This window comes from Pleuronectes platessa, chromosome 1 (genome assembly GCF_947347685.1).
Source record: "Pleuronectes platessa chromosome 1, fPlePla1.1, whole genome shotgun sequence".
Taxonomy (NCBI): Eukaryota; Metazoa; Chordata; class Actinopteri; order Pleuronectiformes; family Pleuronectidae; genus Pleuronectes; species Pleuronectes platessa.
The window spans coordinates 13,390,215-13,402,611 of NC_070626.1; the positions used below are offsets into that span (position 1 = coordinate 13,390,215).

Here is a 12,397-nt window from a genome sequence, read left to right on the forward strand (position 1 = left end):
CAGATGCACCAATTATTACACTAATGATTCTATATGACGGTGGATTGCGAATCAGAGATCGTGGATCAATTTTTCTTGTTTATTATTGTAATGTGTTTTCATGCTTCAATTTCTGTCATCTTTAGGATCACTGTCCCCTCAGCAGTCGGACTTTTCAATCCAGCTGTGCTTCTAGTGTATGGCACACACACATTGTTATATATTTTATATTTAACAAAGGACTAATGGATGTTTAACGCTCTTTTTATGTATTGTTATGATGTGTATGGGTTGTGTGTGACTACTGTTTGCAAACCAATGGCCCCTTGTTGTTATTTGATTTTTCAGGCAAATGAATTGGCTTTTTGAGGTCTTTAACATGATCAAATTTTTACCAAAATTTGCAGAAAATTAGAAATCCTGCGCAGTAGTGAACTGCGCACATCCTGCAGAAGTGGACTGCACACAAATAACAAAGTTACTTTTATATTTTTGGATTTTAGATACTGGATGATTTAACATGCTTTAAAAAACTATTTTTAGAGAATAACCCAGTAGTTTCCAACCTTGGCTTCTGACGCCTTACAAGAATCACAGTGTGGGACACATTTAATTTAAAATAATTCTGAAAATTCATTCAAAACCTTCTAGTTTATATTCGGTGATCAAATAAATTACATATTGTTCCATCAACTAGCAAAAGGGTCACTCATTAGCTATAAATCAAATCAAACCTCCGGCCTCTTAAACTTTTACTTTGAAGGTGAGCTGTCTCTGTCCCCCTCTGGATGTCCTCGTTCAAGTTTAGCTTCTCAGGTTGACTTCCACTTCATGCACAGACAAGGTGAGGCCTCACTACTGCACGAATCTACCACAAAAACAAATCCCTGGATCTTTGCTGCTTAATTTCCAAGCAGTCTGCAGCTGCTTGTTTCCATGTGATGTCCTGAGGCTGCCCCCTGCTGGCTGCTGGGTTCCTCTGCTGCTCTTGCTTGGTTTGTGCAGCTTGTGATTACAGTTTTTTTCAGTCGCTAACAAGCGTTTTTCTAAACAGTAGTCACATTTTCAAAACTCTAAACACGAGCACAACATCGGTCCTTTGTGGCCATACCATTCACACATTTCATGTTGTTTTCACACAATATGCAGTCAGTGAACACATTTATACAATGCTTACATTTTCTTAACAGACAAGCTATACCTCCAAACAAAATTATGGATTGTTTTTGTATTATTTACAAATGTTAACACACAACATCCCACAATTGCAAACACAATATTCCAAACCTTAGATACAGTATAAAAACCTCTGCTTCTGTAATACAGTAATATCAGTTCTAAAACAATATATCTCAGCTGATAATAAACAAACAATTGAATAATTGACACACAGCTGATGTATGTTGGGTATATTGGGTCAACCACAGCTGATTCCACTCTGGCTTAGAATCAATGGCATTACTAAAAGGAGGACTTTGAGGAGTGATGTTTTTGGAAACAGAAACCGAAAAAGATGTCTGGACGAGGAAGAGTTAGAGCAAGGGGCCCAGGGAGAAGAGCAGGCCCAGTGAGAGGAGCAGTGAGAGGTGTAGTAGTGAGAGGAGCAGGAGTAGTGAGAGGAGCAGGAGTAGTGAGAGGAGCAGGAGAAGTGAGAGGAGCAGGAGTAGTGAGAGGAGCAGGAGTAGTGAGAGGAGCAGGAGTAGTGAGAGGAGCAGGAGTAGTGAGAGGAGCAGGAGAAGTGAGAGGAGCAGGAGTAGTGAGAGGAGCAGGAGTAGTGAGAGGAGCAGGTCCAGGGAGAAGAGCAGGCCTAAGGAGAGGGCAAGGTAGAGGTATAAGAATGTGTGGTGGTGGCATTCTAAGGGCTACAAGGGCAGTGGTGAGTGATGGAATTCGTGCCACTATCATTGACCATGTGATAAACCACGGTCTTTCACTAAGGGAGGCTGGTGAAAGAGTACAGCCCAATTTGGGGCGGTCAACGGTTGCGTCAATTATACGCATCTTTCAACAAACCAACAGGTAAGTTTGCATTTTACATGGATTGTTTCTATTCTCACTTGACATGTCAATGAGGCCATACAGTAATGCATATGTTGATTTTTCTTTTGTCCCTCAAAAGAATGCAACGTCTTCCTCCCTCTGGGGGAAGAGGTAAGCTCCTTAATCATCAACAAGAGCTTGCCATAGTAGATATGGTTGTTGCAAATAACGCAATTAAACTGCATGAGATTCAAAGCAGAATTTTGGAGGACCAAGAGATATTTCACAATATCAATAGCATCAGCCTCGCAACCATTACGCGGACATTGTCCAAACACAGAGTGCGGATGAAACAGCTCTACACTGTTCCCTTTGAGAGGAACAGTGAGCGAGTCAAGGTGCTACGACAACAATATGTCCAGGTATAGTGTGTATATTCAATTCAATGTACAGTTCTATAAGCTTTGCACTTTTCAAGTAGGTAACCTACTCAGTAATAGGTTACAGTACTGTATGGTATATAGTACTATAATGGCATGATTTACATACATTTTGTTTCAGAGAGTTATGGAATTGGAGGCCAACCAGGCCCCTCATGAATTCGTATACGTGGATGAGGCAGGATTTAATCTGGCCAAAAGGCGTCGACGTGGAAGAAATGTCATTGGAAAAAGGGCCACAGTTGATGTTCCTGGACAGAGAGGGGCAAATATCACTATGTGTGCGGCAATTTCAAATGCAGGATCACTCCTCCACAAATGTCAGGTTGGACCTTACAACACCGAGCGCCTCCTTGCTTTTCTCGATGATCTCCACCAGCGCCTGGTTCCAGAGCAGGATCAGGAGGGTGAAAACAGGAGGACCTTCGTTATCACCTGGGACAACGTGGCCTTCCATCACTCACAAGCAGTTACAGCATGGTTTGAGGTCCACCCAAGACTGATTCGTCTATTTCTTCCACCCTATTCACCTTTCCTCAACCCCATAGAGGAGTTCTTTTCTACATGGAGGTGGAAAGTCTATGACCATCAGCCACATGACCAGTTGTCCCTCCTTGAAGCCATGGATGCTGGCTGCAGGGACATCACAGTTGATGATTGTCAAGGGTGGATCAGGCATTCCAAGCGGTTTTATCCAAGGTGTATCGCCTTGGATAACATCAGATGCGGTGTGGATGAAAACTTGTGGCCTAACCCTGAAGATCGCAGGGATTAGATAAAGGAATTTTGTGCTTTTTTTTAGTTCTCCCTTTTTACTGGGCTTTTTGCTGTTGCTTTTTTGTTCATGGATATTTTGTTAACTTTACAGTAAACAATACTGTAAAACGTTTTCTGTTGTATCATACTGTAAACAGTATTTCTACTATACCTCCTGTAGTAAACAGTAAAGAAAAAAAAACTGATTCGCTTTTTACTGGAATGCTTTTGAATGTGAACATTACATGTGGATATACAGTACAGTTCCCAACCAAAAAATTTGGCGTAAAAAACAGTAGATTGCATGTTTTGCATGCAAATACCTGTAAAACTGAAACATAAAAGTCTATGCAGTTTTTGTAATGTCCACAATAGCCAGTATTTTGAAACCTGGTGTACTTTGATTGGCTGCATGTTCCTTGTGAAGTGAAAACAAGAGTTATTCTTTGAAAGAATAATTTCATTTTGAGTCAGATGTCCAGTGTTTTGGTAAAGTTAGTGTGTGCAGAGAAAGATGTCTTCTATTTTGAAATGAAGAGTTAGTATATAGTTAACAAAATGTGCTTTTGAGAAGAAAATGATCTATTTGGCCAATTGTGTTTTGTAGGTGTAAGTCTGTGTTAAGAGTTTAGAAAAAGTATTTTAAGTATAGGTAAGCGCTCGTTGGCGATGGAAAAAAACTGTAACTAAAGTTGTCCATTAAAGAAAATCTTTATTATCCTTCAAGGGCAATTTGATGTACAACCAGCAATCAGTGCACGACAAAAAATGAACCAATGTATACAATGTAAATAAAACACAATATAAAAACCCTATAGACTAGGTAGCAGGGGTAAATGGGCTTTTAATAAATTAATTGTTAAGTCGACCAACAGAAAATTACCCGTCAACTATTTAGATATTCTATGAACATTTCCTTCTACTTTTAAATCAACAATTCCAAATGTTTGCTGCACCCATTTTCTCAAAGGTGCTGATTTGACACTTTTCTCAGTCACAGTAGGATTTTAAACTCTTGGTTTGACAAAAACAATCACTTCAGGCTTAAAGTAACACACAGATATAATCAACGTTGTCCATCATTTTTAATATTCCTTTTGATTTTTTAATTTTTTGCATCTGAATTTGAAACATCTAACACACCAACTGCCGGTGAATCCTACTGTTTCCTAAGTCTGAGTTTTTACAAAGGAGCTGGCCGGAGAAATGCTCTCACTCTGACATTTAGTTTCACATATAAAGCCCCTCCCGATATGTCAGTGTTCAGTGCATGTCAGCTGTAGTCACAAGCGACAGGGAGTTTTAGGAAGGAGGCGACTCAGACTGTTTACATTTATAACACAGGAGCTAGGATTGTAAAAATGTTGCTACAGCGGTATGATTGATTCACTGTTAATAACAAATAAAAAAGTCCCTCTTTCAAGTTTAAACAACCAGTAATGAATGCTAAATTATGCTTTCAGTACAGTTTCATAATACTTTAAATCAGTTCAGACTTCAGATGCGTTTGTAAACAACACTTAACAAGGACGTTGGACAAAGGACTGTGTATGTGAGTGAATCTATAGTGATGCACAATATGTGTTCATGTTCATCTATGTAGTTATGCAAATGTGACACAGGAAGCAATGACTTTTTTTAAGCACATGCATATGTTGGTGTGTGGCAATATGTGATTTGGCATTATGCGTGTGTGTTAGTGTGTGTGTGTGTGTGTGTGTGTGTGTGTGTGTGTGTGTGTGTGTGTGTGTGTTCAGATTTTGCCCAGGTAGTTCCCTGGCACCAGTCCAGTCAGCCCGTCCCTGTCCACTGTCCACCAACCATCTCCTCCTCGCTCCAACACTCGGACCACGTCCCCTCTGCCCACAGACAGCTCATCCTCCTCCTGACCAGTTCATGTGAACAAAGAAGATTAGAGGAGAGTCCCACAAACACAAACCAGCCTGTTTCTGTTTTCTTTCATAAATAACAACATGATCTTAATAAATAACTAATATAAATAAAATGATACAAAGTGATCACCTGTGCAGTGTATGCATAAAGCACATAGTAGCTCTCTTCATCCGCTGTAAATGTGGCCAGTGATGTGTCTTGCTGGAGGCCTGTTAGAGGCGCATATCCTCCATCTGAAATCTCAACTGAGTCATGGGAGACATTTGTAAAGGCTACACGTGAGCTTCTCTTTATAGTTTAAAGCATAAAACCTTCTTTACATTATATTAATAATTAATGCAGTTCAAATCTAAAAAATGATTTGTCCTGATCTACTTGTTTATCTATTGTTACAAAGCCCCAACCCTGAATCCCATAGAGGGTGATGTGTTCCTGCAAGCATAGAAAGTTGAAAGAAACATTTTACGATATTTTTATTCTTTTTTTCATCTGTATATCTGATTAATCCTATATTTATAAAAATAATTCACTAGTAGCCCTGTCATGATTCTATTTCAACACAATCAAGATCATTTCAGTTTTAAATCTCAAGGCCTTACACTGTATTTGCTTAACAACACATATGAACATGTAAATCCATAACAGGAAACTGTATACAAATCCACTTGGAATAAATACAAAATATACTAAACCGGTTTGTTGTACTTCGAATCCAAAAATACATAAACATAACTACCTGTGCGATGGTGGAGTGAGTAACTTTAGTACTAACACTCACCAACAGATGTCAGTGATGATCGAGCACTGTCCATGTTGATGTTCGGAAAACTCCCGCGATGTGAAGAGTTTCTGTGTCACACAGGTTCAACGAGATATGAGTATGTTTGACACTAACATGTATTTATTGAATAATGGTCTAAATAAAGGAGGGTACCATAGAAAAGATGAAACCGGTAGCAGACGGCATTGTGTGACTACAACAACAATCCTATATAACCCTGTCAGCTTTCAGTAACAATGCTGATTCCTCCTACAAGCTACAAGCCTGTGTGTGTCACACCTCCTCATCACGTCCTCTCCTCCTCGTGCGATCAGTGATTGGCCATTGTTGTGTGTGGGCGACTCAGTCGGAAAGTATCTCTCAAACACGATGGGTTCTGGGAGAGAAAAAAGAGAAGTGAGAAGTGTTGCACTGTCACTCAGCCGCAAGAGAAAAAGTTGATAGTTGATAAGCACTGTAGATAAAACGTTGCTTCTCGCTTCTCTTTTCGAGTTAGTCGTTTTCTTTAAAGGGGAGAGGACGGTGAGATGACTCACCTGGACGCTGCGACCTCGTTCCTTTCGTCTCTATGAAGCAGTTGTTGTCCGTCGTGATGTCACACTGCTCCAGAAGCTTCCTCACTTCCTCGTAGAACTGATTTGTAAACGGGAGACAATCTGTGTGAGGTCAGAGATGCTGATGTTTTCTGGTTCACTCAGTGGTTAGAGGCTTTTCAGTTATCCATGCTAAAAATATCATTGACCGCTTATGAGAAGCTTTTGTTTTCGCTAAATCATCTACCAATTGGTAACTATTCCCCAGCGCAAAATAACTAACATCAGCATTGGTGTTCTGCATCACATTCAACATTTTACCCTGCTAGCATTAGCTAAATGGCAGATCCTCTGGGGATCATGAATGTATGTGTGAAATGTCGTGCATTGAGCCGTGCTACTTTCATTGATATTCTTAAATAAATACATTAATTTAGGTTTGGAAATGGAAGCCCTTTGTGGTGTGGCTTAAACTCAGTACCCAAATAGTGCAGCAATCAGGAATGGCAACATTCCTATATTTCTGATGATACTTTTTATTTTTTATTTTGAAGATGTACCTAGATTTAAACAAAATATATTAAAAACTCAAAATCTGGGAGTGCTGAGGTTTTAAAAACCAATACATCATTTATATTGACTGTACTCTTCTGATAAAGTCATTTTGCTTAAATTTGATAATTGTGTAGTTGTGCAGATTCAGGAATTTAGTAGTATTGTCCTGTATCTTGTTATTTTTGTACTATAGTAGTACAGTTAGGTAGTATTTTGTTCGCTGGGCTATACCATTGTGACCACATTACCATGTTTACAAAAACAATGTGACCATGGTACCTCGTGAAGCTGTAGATTAGTATCAGGAGGAAATGTGCAGTGAGCTTACCTCATCATCTTTGACACACTGCAGGGAGAAGTGGTTGCAGTGGTCCCACAGAGCACACCTGAGCATGCCGATCCGATCTCCCTCCATCTGCTGGAACACCTGGCAGGACAAGTGGACACCACTAGTTCCTAATGTAACTTTCCCAAGTGAGTGTCAGCAACTGATTCATTTCTGCAGTGACATGATGTGTGTGAGTGGGACGTTAAGCAATATGTTGCAATAGATTGCATGTAAAAAACAGCAAGTGTTTCCTCCTTTTATCCCTCTCTCTAACATTCATGCTGCATCTGTGCACACTGAATATATAAATAGAGACCACTGGCACTGCACATGGCTGCATTATAATTGTAGGGTGGAGTAGGTGACTGCATGCTCACTGCTGCACCTCCTCACTGGGCAGCAATAGGAAGATGTTCTGGGAGTCAGTGGGATGTGTTGTGAGGCTGAGTGTGTGTGGAGCTTTAATCTGGGCTGTGACACCATGTTCCAGAGCATTTCAGGGAATACCATCCACAGTACCTCACATGTGCTTTGGTGTGTTTCCTCCCAGTCCTGGCGAACACTTTCCAGCTGCATGACGTTTTTGAAGTACAGCTTCTCTGTGAGAGTTCAAAGTCTAATTATAGACGGTTATGGTTAGTACTGAAACAGCTCATCGAACACACAGTGGCTCTGAGTCCCACCTGATTCGTTGGCTGTCTGTCTGCATTGCTTGGCCCTGTGACGTATCTGTGAAGCAAAGATTGCACAGGAAGTGACGTGCATGATTCATGTGACGGTCTGATCACAAACCAGAGAGACCAGGAACTTGAACATCAGAAGTAAATGTTACTCCTGCAACTTTCTTGAATATAATAAGGTTGATTTGGGGAATTGCCTGATATTGAACTGTAGCATTAAGGAGAACATGAAATGAACAGAATGGCCTTTTACACCTCAACAGAAAAAGAAGGAGCGGCGAGGGAAATGATAAATTTGACACACCTGTGAGCCAAAAAAGAGAGGGAAAATCCAACATGGAGGGGAAGTGAAGTGAGAGGAAGTGAAGGAAGGAGGAATACAAAAGATGAACTAGTTTCTTGACAGTGGAGGCAGAGAAGCTGATCCCTGGAGCCTGAAGTGGATTTTAAAAACCCATCCAGCCTGCTCGGATTGGACCTTATTCCCTCCGTCCTGGATCAACCATACAACATGAAATAAGGTCGTTCATATACCGATTGTACCTTTTCTGAGTTTTTGGATGTGACGGCAGTTTTTTCAGCGCCCTGTTCGGCCTCGTCGGCCTCCTTGCTTCTCAGCTCATAGTTCCTCTTCGACTGGCAGAAAGAGAAACAGAAAGCAAGAACTGCAGGGTTTTGCCAAGGACTCTGAAACATGTGTAGTGATTGTGGTTTATGCCAGTGATGTTCATCAGTTTCACTATAAGAAACTGTTTTGTCAATTAAATAGAAACGTTTTCCTACCTCCATGGTCTTCTTGAAGAAGGAAATCTTTTTCTTATGAACCTTGTCCATGATGCTTTCAAACTATGAGGGCAAAGTGAAGGATTTCAGTCTTGCATATTATGTTTTTTTATGTAGGTTCTAAGTTCCTCGTTTGCATGAGGCCAGTCTAAAATATTAGACTTTACACAATATTCATCAGGGAAATCAAACCTTAGACTCAGTAAACAATGAGTCAGTTGTTAAGGAGCATGAATTTTCCATAACCTTCTTCCGCTGCTCTTTTTGACGTTCTCTGAATGTCTCGACCTTTTTCACCTCCTCTTTCAATATATCAGAAAGTTGCATGCGGAAGTGCCCGATGGTCTCCATTTCTGCAGCCAAAAATAACACAAGCAAACTCAATGATTAGAAGGAAGCAAGCAGGGCTCAGTGGTGAGTTTATTGTCCGGGGAGTAAACGACCGAATTAACTTACGTGTTCTTAATTGGTCGAATGACGCTCTCAAGGTGCTGGAAAAACAACACACATGTCAGATCAGCCGTGATTCAGTGACTGTCTGCAGATTCTTATAGGAAACAATGAGGCTGATTATCTTTGCAAACCAAAAAGTCATCAGTTATTTTTGGCTGCAGTAACAGTTGCACACTATCATATCAGACTTAACAGAAAGCATCTCATCATTTGGAGATAGAGATTAAATTGTGGATCATGAGTCGTTAGAGTCAAACACACAACAATAACAGAGCATTAAAGTGACCTTACTGTCGCTTCTGTAAAAATGGAAAAAGTGTTTTGAATTCTAATTTTCATTTAATTCAATTAGCTTATTGTAAAAGTCATCTGTTTCTGTCGCTTTCACTCTTACAGTGTCGTCAGTGGCAGGTGACACAAGAGAAATTTGAAAGAACAGAAAAGGAGTAACAGGAAACAGTTATTGACCCCTTTACACACTGCTAGGTGGTACACCCACCACACACTCACCACTCATTTTCTCTCACAGACATGTGTTTCCTCTAAAAAGAACATATGGCGGATGTTTGAGTCAGCATTAAAACGTGTCTTATGTATGTCTTAGCTCAATATTTAACCAAATGACTAATCAACAGTGGATATAGACAATGCATTGCTGACAACGTAGCACAGATACCTAATGTGAAACTATGCATTTACCTAATCTCCGTGTGTCCTCCAGCTTTTCGAGCAATGGTCACCAGCTCCTTCCCGTACCTCTCCTCTGCCAGTGCCCTGTGCAGTGTGAACATGCAGACATATCACTCAACCTGTTACCACACATGCTCTGGAGGTTAAAAGAAGCACTGTTCTATGTGTTTGCACCAGAACATCATCAACTTACAACTACAAACGATTCCCAGTTTAGGATTAATACTGTATTAAGCTGTTCTGCTTGCTCACACAATGTGCTTCATTGGCCTGAAACCACCTTTTGTTGGATTCAGTTACATCTTGAGGTTGACCTCACATGAATCTGCTGAATCATTGATATAGAATATTTGTAACTCACAGACACACTCATTCTTTGCATTTTCAGGAATTGGTGAAACATCTGCTTTGTATTACTGAATCATTATGTATATATACATATGTATTTATTTTTTCCAGGAAGTCCTTCCAAGACTCATATTGTTGAGGGTGCAACTTAAATGGCTCTTATGATTAAACCCAAAACTTGCATGAGAAACATTTTTGGAAAAGTAATCTGACAACACAGTAGTTTTATCATTCAACCATCTTTGTGCAGCACGTTCTCTATCAAACATCTCTCATGCTGGCACAGCTTCCCAGGGCAATTTTGGGATTAGGGACTCTTCATTGTGTCCAAAGTCAAAAATGGGGATTGATTGATCGACCCTCTGGTTAGTGGACGACCCACTTTATCTCCTGAGCCACAACCAACCCTAATACTGTACGAACTGATGCTACCTCATCTTTAAAAGCTCCTCCACATCTTTGCACATTTGCCTTCCATCTCGTAACCTCTGGATCACAGCGTCATACCCAGCGTGACAGGTCAGATCCGACCCCTGTATGTGGAAGACATTACAAAAAATTAAACTCTGCAATGAACGCCGTTGCTTAACAACACTTGCAACATGTTCTTGTGCCAATCCTGGACTCACTTTGTGGTAAAAATGCAGAACTAACTACTCACAAAGATAGTCCTTTAAAAAAGACTTGGTAACATACGTAACCATGTACATCATCAAACTGGCACTTATGTGTAGATAGATTATCAGATTAGATTATAATAATGCAGTGTCAGTGGCACTTCAACACATCGAGGAATTACACATTGTGTAGGCAGTTTGTGGTCTGTATGTTCACCAGTGCTCTGTTGAGTAATGTGGAATTGTCAACCGACATTTTTATGTTTAAGTTAAGATGTAATGTCAGTGCTGTCACAGAACTCCAAAATCAAAGTTTTGTTTTCCCACAAACTTTCAGTTACATATGTCCATTAGAGTTTACTTGTTGTGAATTCAAAGCTAAAATAAACTAAAGTACAGCACGTTTGTGAAGATCCCAACAATCCTCCACTTTTTCACAAGAACAACTTCACTAAAAAGTGAACTCACCCAAAAAGCATCTTTAAACATCAGAGGTGTCATCTCAGCTGCTGCTTGTTTTCCTCTGGATGAACGACTCCTCCAGGATTTTAAATAACGTTTTGTAAGGTCAGCTGACACTGAGCCAAGTGAGCTGTGTTTAAAACCGTGAGCAGCCCAAATGTCAGTTAGTCATATTGAATGAGGAAGAGCTTGTGTCCCATGATGTCACTGACCACAGTCAGCTCAGCCCCTGTTTGAGGCCGTCTCTCACTCTTTCACTGTGGTTCCATAGACCAGGCTGTGTCTTTAGGCTTTATCATTCACGTATAGTTCATAGGTGTCTGCTTAGATAAATGACTGTGCAGCGCTCTGTGTGTCTCTGTGTGTCTCTGTGTGTCTGTGTGTGTCTCTGTGTCTCTCTGTGTGTCTCTGTGTGTCTCTGTGTGTCTCTGTGTGTCTCTGTGTCTCTCTGTGTGTCTCTGTGTGTCTCTGTGTCTCTGTGTCTCTCTGTGTGTCTCTGTGTGTCTCTGTGTCTCTCTGTGTGTCTCTGGCAGCTGCAGGTCAACTTTGTATTGGCAAAGAAATTGATGGTTTAGTCTATGACAGACTTACAGTTTGAGGTAGTTACTGTTAAGTACAGTTGCACCATCTTGTGTTATCAGCAGTATGTTAACATATGACAAATTGAATTAAAGTAAAACTATACAAATCTAACTATCAAATCTATTTGAATTATGATGTTGCTATTTGTTTGATATTTTTCTCTTGATCCTTTCTTTCATGCATCTTTTTATTTTGAATTGACCTCAACATAAGTTACATAAGACAAACTTAATTATTACTATAAAAACATGGAAGTACAACATGTGATACATGTTGTACTTCCATCTATATTGTAATAAATATAAACCTAGGGATACTGCAGATTCACCTGCCATTTGAGACCTGACCCCACGATGTTCAAATGTTGTTTGTGACTTTTTCCAAAGCCCAATCCCCCCAGTGCGAAATGTCAGAATCCACAAAGTCAAAGACAGTTAAAGAATTAATTCAGGTTTATTCATTGTAAATCGTTTTGTGAAACTTTCGACCTGTCCATGGTTAACACCCCCTCTCGCTTAATGTCAGCTGGGATTGGCT

At 40.2% G+C, this 12,397-nt stretch overlaps 2 protein-coding genes across 5 annotated transcripts; one reads left to right on the forward strand and one right to left on the reverse strand.

Moving 5' to 3' along the window:
- Positions 1 to 1,717: 1,717 nt before the first annotated feature.
- LOC128439704 (uncharacterized) lies at positions 1,718 to 3,174 on the forward strand. The gene is made up of 3 exons (XM_053422097.1): positions 1,718 to 1,998; positions 2,099 to 2,381; positions 2,521 to 3,174. The coding sequence occupies exons 1-3, from the start codon at positions 1,817 to 1,819 to the stop codon at positions 3,172 to 3,174; spliced, it is 1,119 nt and encodes a 372-aa protein (XP_053278072.1). The 5' UTR covers positions 1,718 to 1,816.
- A 673-nt stretch (positions 3,175 to 3,847) lies between these two features.
- LOC128440597 (proline-serine-threonine phosphatase-interacting protein 1) lies at positions 3,848 to 11,478 on the reverse strand. 4 transcript variants are annotated; one of them, XM_053423350.1, is made up of 15 exons: positions 11,285 to 11,478; positions 10,632 to 10,732; positions 9,861 to 9,935; positions 9,165 to 9,199; positions 8,901 to 9,061; positions 8,709 to 8,771; positions 8,469 to 8,612; positions 7,929 to 7,974; positions 7,765 to 7,844; positions 7,246 to 7,344; positions 6,366 to 6,462; positions 6,109 to 6,205; positions 5,827 to 5,897; positions 5,178 to 5,293; positions 3,848 to 5,040 (listed from the first exon to the last, which is right to left on the reverse strand). In XM_053423350.1, exons 1-15 carry the CDS (start codon positions 11,315 to 11,317, stop codon positions 4,909 to 4,911), a joined length of 1,350 nt encoding a protein of 449 aa, XP_053279325.1. In that variant the 5' UTR covers positions 11,318 to 11,478; the 3' UTR covers positions 3,848 to 4,908. The 4 variants fall into 4 exon arrangements, with proteins under 4 accessions (XP_053279325.1, XP_053279344.1, XP_053279334.1 ...); XM_053423369.1 differs by having other exon boundaries at positions 8,955 to 9,061; positions 11,285 to 11,477; XM_053423359.1 differs by having other exon boundaries at positions 8,469 to 8,561; positions 11,285 to 11,476.
- Between the last annotated feature and the right edge of the window lie 919 nt (positions 11,479 to 12,397).